Consider the following 7,299-nt stretch of genomic DNA (forward strand, 5'->3'; position numbering starts at 1 on the left):
CGCTGCACTCACTTTTTCTTTTTAACGCGGCGCGCGTTTTGCAGTCTGCGACAGTCGGAGAACCAAAAACAACAAGCAACTGCAAAGCAGACGACATAAGTACCCCGAAATAAAATCGGTCAAAACAACCCGGCAAACTATTCTTTTAATCGACTATGTGCACATTAAGGGCGTTTTATTAGTCAGGATGATAAAGTCATGCACTGTCAAGTGACATCAAAAATGCTTGCGCCCCCCCCCCCCCCCCCCGAAACAAAATCCTGCCAACGTGCCTGGCATACATTCAAAATGTTGAAGAAAATGGTCCCGCCTTGAAACTCAATAGAGTTTGAGCCATGCGCATTCTCAATAGACAAAAAAGTCGCCATGTCCATCTTCATTGCAGAACTTCACGCGAGATGTGTTTTGTACATTATGAAGACATTAAAATGCAACGAGTATATTCGGCAATCAAGTAAGAAAACTGCGAATGATTTATTTTAATATTTAATAGAGCTGCATTACTAAAACGTGCACATCGTTTCTGTTGTCAACTGTAGGTTTTATTTTTCTCAACATCCATTCGGATACTCTTCTTTTCCCGAGTCTTTACCTGTAAAGGGAAATTAGAAGAAATAGCATACCTGATGACACCGAATCGGCTTAATGATACTTTTGTATTAACCTACTTTTTAAGGTAATTAAGATATCTACACGTCTTGTCAAATCGTCCGAAGTTTTGTCGCAATCATTAACGTTCCAGTAAATACCAAATATGTGGATAAATTTCGCATTATACTCTCCGTAAAGGATCTGCCTAGTTCATGCAGTGTAATATGAGACTGTATTTCTGTAGGAGTACACATATAAAATTGTGGTTAACAAATGAATTGCAATCATTTTGGGACTAGAGTAATAGGTTCCTGTTTTAGGTTGCTACATAAGATGACTTATAGTGACATCGTTCATTTTTTTGTGTATTTTTTCATGAAAGGTTGTCGGTTTCATCAAGCCTGTCAAAACACAAGGGCTTCAAAGTGTGTATGATTCTATTAACATAACAAAAAGATATTGCATACAATAGTACGACGTTAATAACATATAATGCACATTGGAGCTTCCATATATTTATGAAGTTGCAATAGTAATGTGAATTACATCATGCTTTCTCCCAACTAATACATTCTAAAAGCTACCCAAACGTATTTTAACTTCCAAGTACAACATTTTAAGCATTATTAAAGAGTGTAATGCTGTGTAAGTGTAAAACTCAGTTGTTTTTGGTGATTTGTGTTGTCTTGTCTTGTTTACTCACTTTATAGGGTTAAAACAAAAAAATAATAAGCTGAAGTGTAGTTAGTTTACTATCTAAATTTGCAAATTCGTTTCTTGATAAAATAAACTTGAGTATTCCCTGAGAATTCGAATGTTCCTATTTTGTGCCATATTTGATAATTGCGATACATATGGCGTTGCTGCAAATGCACTGCGTCATTATATGTGGCTGAGGAGAACAATCTCTTTTGGGGAAAGAACGTGTTTCATTAGGTTCTGCTTTCCGGTATTTGCTTTCCGGTAGCTGCTTTCCGGTATTTTTTTCCGTTTTCGCAAAAGTATATTAGGAATATCCCTCCGTATAAAAGACAAATATATCTCAGTATCTGAATTTGGGCCTTCTAATACATGTATCTCAGTATTCATATTCTGGGATAGTTTTTGGGTTATGTCTGCCCAGCAGTGGAAGCTTGTTTTATACACAAGCCATTATAACATATTATTTCCTCCACGAAATTCGTCGTCTAGTCATAAAGAAAGATCTTCAAAACAATAAATCTCTGTTTAGTCCGCACCTGTAGATATTCAGCACCGCATAAAATTTCATCTTTCAAAGATGTGTAGTCCGCGTACTGTACTACTTAAAATAAGGCACGTCGCTCAGAGAAAGTCGCAATTATATTAGGTTAAAATACTTTGTCAGTATAAAACTACTAAAGTTATTGCAAAACCAGGCCAATAAAAAGGCAGACACATCATCAAATATATTCGACTAAACAATTATTACCGTGAACTAGATAGTGCCACGCACGTGGCAGAGTTTACAACGCACACGGAAACATCTAGCTCACTGCAATTATTACTTTGTGCGAAATATTGAATTGCGGGATCACAACGAAATTGTCATTAGTTCGCTCCCCGGCTATCATGAGCAACTGTATTTCCAGGCTGTCGAAATTGCTTTGTTTATTTCATTTATGTCAGAAAAACGCATTCAAGTTTATCTGAACTACCTCCAATCTTGATTATTACATTTTCTATGTCACACTGGTTTGTTCCAGAGAACAACGTTGAAGACTATTCGGAAACAAGAATCATTCTCGACAGCTGAACATGTGACAATGTGTATGCAGATCACGCTAGCGGGATAGTCTTATCCTTCTCCCCTATGCAACATTATACACGTCTACCTAAGCTTCAAGTACGTTACAAAGACAACCTTTCACCGTATCAGTTTGCCTCTAATTCTAAGAATATGAATTATAACGGAAAACGCGCAGTTAGCGATCTAATAAGCTTAATATTTGTTGAAAATCACAACTTGATGACATGAAATGAAGTAAAGAAAAACGTGTTTAAGAAAAATTGCATTATAGATTGCTCTACTCACCCGCGCAAACAGTCATACAGGTTACGTTACGCACGAAAAGGTTCTCCCTGCCCTCGTCTTCTCTACGACCAGGGGCTTCAATACAATAGCCTAGGTTGCTGTCGTACGTGGCCATGGGAAGATTTTCTTTCCTGTTACGCTTTGGTGCGGTGATGTTGCAGAACTGTCTTAGGTGAGCTTAATTAGAAAGGGCAAAAGAAGGGATATGAGCAGTACGACGTAAATAGCTTTATCTTAACCTAAAACGCAGCAGTATAAATCAACTTCTATTTCAGGTCAAAATTATTTTTTTTTAAAAACAATTCGGCAGAGTCATACATTCTGAAAGAGCCGGACCATGCAATTTTTTTTTTCTTTTAACAGTAAATGGTTATTCTTCTTTTCCTTAAGCCACAGGTCACGCTTGCTAGACTCGCACACTGCCAAAACATACATAGCATTCTAGGGGTCTCTGCCGAGACCTTCATTTACGGTGCAATGTGACGTTAAGCGTAGTAATAAACTGTTCCATTAGAGCCTGGAAAAGTTAAAAACGAAAAAAAAAAACACGCACGAGGAAGAGACACATACAACACGAACTGGCGCTATTTGTTGTGTGTGCGGGTGAATAGTGCCAATCCGTGCTGTATATGTGTATCTTCCTCGCCCGTGTTTTCTTCTCTTTTTTTTGCGCGCTGAGTTTGTTTTTGAATATAATAAGCTAACTTGAATATCCAAAGTTCTAAAAGTATTCATTTCATTTGTTTTAAACTGAGTTCCTAAATGTAAACAAGATCATTAGAAGTATGTCGGCAGCGATAGTTTGCTTCAGAAATATCTGGGAAAACTTTGCTATTTCAAATCTGTGAGATTTCGAATGCCTATTGATCACTTGTCTTCTTTGTATTTCCCGACCGTTTGAAAGGCGCAATCAACTCGCAAATAGCCACTTCCTCTGCTCGAAATCTTAAGGTCCTCTTGAACGATTTTTTCCTGCATTTTAAACCACTTCACGACGCTGTTCATTGGTCATGACTCATCAGGTAGCAGCCCCAAAGGACCAGATATGCAGTTAATGGTAATTCAACCTCTGGTGGAGGCCTCCACGAGACGGATGTTTTGAACCTTTTACGGAGCAAATTATTTTACACGTCTCGCAAATTTGCAATTGCATCTAGGGTTGCAACAAAATGAAGTTTATTCTTGACTAGATCCATAATTAGTAACATACCCTTTTAGAAGAGTGGCCAGTATAACAAAAGGTTACTGTGCGAGCAATGTGTATTTTTGATAAAACAAAATATTACTTTAAGTATTCATTGAAACTTACTTTTCACGCATGAACTGTGCCTACAATTAACAGATAAAATGGCCAGAAATATAAAAACCGTGAGTTTGGTACCCGACCATGTCCATTCATTGGTATAAATGTACCAGAACATAAGATCCTTTTGTATTTAATTTATTTCTCTGCTCAGCATTTTCCCCGCTTTCGCACAGCCGAGAAAAGTATTTGTGGGATCACAAAAAATACATTTGATTCGTGTGTAACTATGTCCATTCGAAAATGTTGGATTTTAAAAATAACCTGTCTTATAACCGTTAAAGTCAGGTGTTTCAGCGGAGACTTTCAATAACTCTTAAAAATATCATGATTGAGAAAATGATTTTTTACATAAACAAACTGCCAGTCATGACGGACATTAGGTGTTGCAAAAATACTAATTAGCAAATAGTTCGAGAAAATTGCTAATTAAGTTCTCAGTTAGTGAACGTAAACGTATGGTTACGGTTATAAACTTCTCAAACATTATAAAAACAATTAAATTAAATTAAATAAACTCACTTTCGAAAGTTGTGTACGCTCGGTATCTCTATTGTCGTCTGCACAGTCCGGCAAAATATTTATGGAATCACACAATATACAAACTATATTTATTTTACAGTAGGTCATGTATTTGAGATAAATAAATTTTTTTAAGATTATCGTGCTTGAAACCGTGAAATCGATTGCCTATTGTATCCAAAAAAACAGCGATCTAGTTTTGTATTACGCCCTTAATAAACATAAGCACTCCATATTCAAGACGCCGGCTGGTGAGCAAATTTATAAAATCTTGAATCAATTTATGAGAACACATCTATAACTGTCCCGACAAAATATTTAAAAAAAGTGCATATAATGGCAGATTTGGACAAGCTATTCACAGTGAGTGTGCGGCTACGAATAATACTTACTCCGGCACGTTTGAATACACTGAATTTCGGTCGCAAATTGATTTGTTTCTCCTGAAAAATCGTTAGATTTAAACTTCTCTTTTCCACAACGGTCGACACTGGAATAGTATGCCCATCCATCGTGAGCATCTCCAAGATTTTCACCACTTGGCGGCGTTTTACAAATCGGATTATCGGTCTCAATTTTCGCAGAGACGGACAGCCCTGAAAACAGAATTTAAACAGTTTTGTTTATCAGCACCATTTCTCCGAAACAGATTTTTGTCTGCCTTCTAATCGTGTTAAATCAGGAAAGAATTGTGAACGCAAATTTTTATCATTATTTCTGCACATTAAAACAATCTGGAGCGTCCTCTTTCCCACACAGCACATGGACGAGCCAATCGTTGCAGTCTACAGAGGAAGTTAGCAGCATGACGACACCGGAAATAAGTTTAGAACCCAAAATTCGTCCTGTGTTGAGCACTGAGCATAGTGAAATTGCATCCTCAGCACCACAGCGCAGACTAGCATTATATCTCAACTTATTTCCAGCCTCGTCCTTCGTTGAACTCTATCTGGGGAGTGCAGCAATTTGCTGTGACAAGTACTATATGGAAAGGGTAAGTTATCACATTTTTAAGCGAATATCTTCGGCGGTTAACATGCGTACCAGGCGCGTGATGTGTACAAAAAGACAAGATATTTTAGTTTTATTGTTTTATATGTATTTATTTTCACTGCCCAGATTCAACCGTTTAAGAATTACAGAGACCTAAAATATACATAAAAGATTTAAAAAATGACGCACCCAAAACCAAAACAAAAAAATAAATGTTCAAAGTTGAAATTGTACGTAGTAAATTAGCAAGCAGAGCTTAAGAAATAGCAAACTTTACACTTCTGCTCCAGACGAAAAAAAGTCATCAACAACTAGATAGACCTCTGACTTAATTTCAGAAGTGAAATACGTTTCAGGACTGTAATAAGGAAATATACACAACGGCACATTATTAATAAATAATCAAAGTCTTCTCGCTCCACCTTGTGACGAGTCGTATTTTGTTAAAACTGCTCCATTAAATACAACCCCGGAAGCCCAAGTTCTTTTGTTTTGTTTTTTTAACTCAGAATTTGACTGGCAACATCCAGCTACTGTGCAAGCATTCTCTTGAATGCTACGTGTACTAGAGGAATGAGTAACTTCTTTTCGGAATACATTCTGAAATATTTAGGCACAAATGCCTCGTTATGTCATTTCTGCTGTTATCGTATCCTTGCCTAATATTGAGTCTGCTGAATAGTCACAAAATATTTATAGTGGAAGGTTAACTTAAATATTTGTTTTAGATCATACCAATTACTGCGCCACTCAGGAGGAGGAAGAGATTCATCTTCACTGCAGATGATTCCAGGCCGTAGATTGTTGAGAACATGCCGAAGTCACCAACAATTGCAGACCTGTGAGATGACTGCAAAGTCACGAAGCTAAGTCCGCAATAAAGCGATGTTCGAGATGGCAGGCTGCAATACTGCTAAACCTTTCTAACAATAAAAGGAGTGCCAGAAAATTCCAACCATATGTTGTTTTTTTGCGAGACAGGCACGACATTTTCCACTCATTTTTTTTCTATTTAACGGTTATTTTCATCCAAAATATCATGTTTATTCATCTATGACCTTTCGTAATGCACGTCTTAAAAACCGAAAATCATGATCACAAAATAAACGCTTGAATTGAGTTATTCTTCGTGTTTTAGACAGGCTGCAGCTTCTTTGCTGACGCTTGTAGTTAGAGATATCACGTCATGAAGGTTAAACGAGGGACAATTCTGAGATTCAAAATATATTTAAGGGTATAATTTAACAACAACATCGAAAGGTTACCTTTAAAGAAGTGTGCGTTTTTTAAATTGGTGATGTGGGTAATGTTTTTATCCTTTGCACTAATTTATTAGTGATTCCACCAATATAAGATGGTTCTATTCCTAAAGAAACAGCAGGAACAAAGGATAACATATTCAGCAAGAAAAAAAACAGGCAATTTCCGGAGCGCACTTGTGATTAGATAGATCAAATATAGCCTCAGGCGCGTAAAAATAAAATTACGTTTAAATAAGTACAAAATGTTAACAGTGATCAAATCCCGGCTACAATGTTTATTATTCCTGATTTGCAACTCTTTTCCTCGAACCAATTTAGGTTTATATGACCGTGACAACGTCCAAAATAAATTAGCAATATTCAAAAGCTGAGGGAATCAATGTTTCCTGTGCAGTCAACTTGGTTGTGCTGGACCATGCTTCTGATTGGGTGTAATGATTACACGTTTCATTGCGTTTTACACCAAGTGTTAAAGATTGATCCATCGTACCTAAATGGTGAGACTAACACCAAGCTATCTCTAATGTTTAGATATAGAAGAGGGCTTAGATATAGAAGAGGGAGATAAAAATTGT

At 36.9% G+C, this 7,299-nt stretch overlaps 1 protein-coding gene across 1 annotated transcript; it reads right to left on the bottom strand.

Moving 5' to 3' along the window:
* Window positions 1-551: 551 nt before the first annotated feature.
* LOC115328155 lies at window positions 552-6,327 on the bottom strand. Its single transcript, XM_040216566.1, has 4 exons — window positions 6,198-6,327; window positions 4,862-5,065; window positions 2,645-2,821; window positions 552-592 (listed from the first exon to the last, which is right to left on the bottom strand). Exons 1-4 carry the CDS (start codon window positions 6,274-6,276, stop codon window positions 552-554), a joined length of 501 nt encoding a protein of 166 aa, XP_040072500.1. The 5' UTR covers window positions 6,277-6,327.
* Window positions 6,328-7,299: the final 972 nt, after the last annotated feature.

The sequence above is a fragment of the Ixodes scapularis genome, unplaced genomic scaffold (genome assembly GCF_016920785.2).
Source record: "Ixodes scapularis isolate PalLabHiFi unplaced genomic scaffold, ASM1692078v2 PGA_scaffold11__112_contigs__length_91849675, whole genome shotgun sequence".
In the NCBI taxonomy this organism is placed as follows: domain Eukaryota; kingdom Metazoa; phylum Arthropoda; class Arachnida; order Ixodida; family Ixodidae; genus Ixodes; species Ixodes scapularis.

Bases quoted from the DNA above. Each gene is read 5' to 3' on its own strand.
- LOC115328155 (XM_040216566.1), bottom strand. From the start codon at position 6,276: ATGTTCTCAACAATCTACGGCCTGGAATCATCTGCAGTGAAGATGAAT. The intron at 5,066-6,197 runs GTATGATCTAAA...TTCTGTTTTCAG, and splicing joins CCTGAGTGGCGCAGTAATTG to GGCTGTCCGTCTCTGCGAAA. The intron at 593-2,644 runs GTGAGTAGAGCA...TTCCCTTTACAG, and splicing joins CTGTATGACTGTTTGCGCGG to GTAAAGACTCGGGAAAAGAA.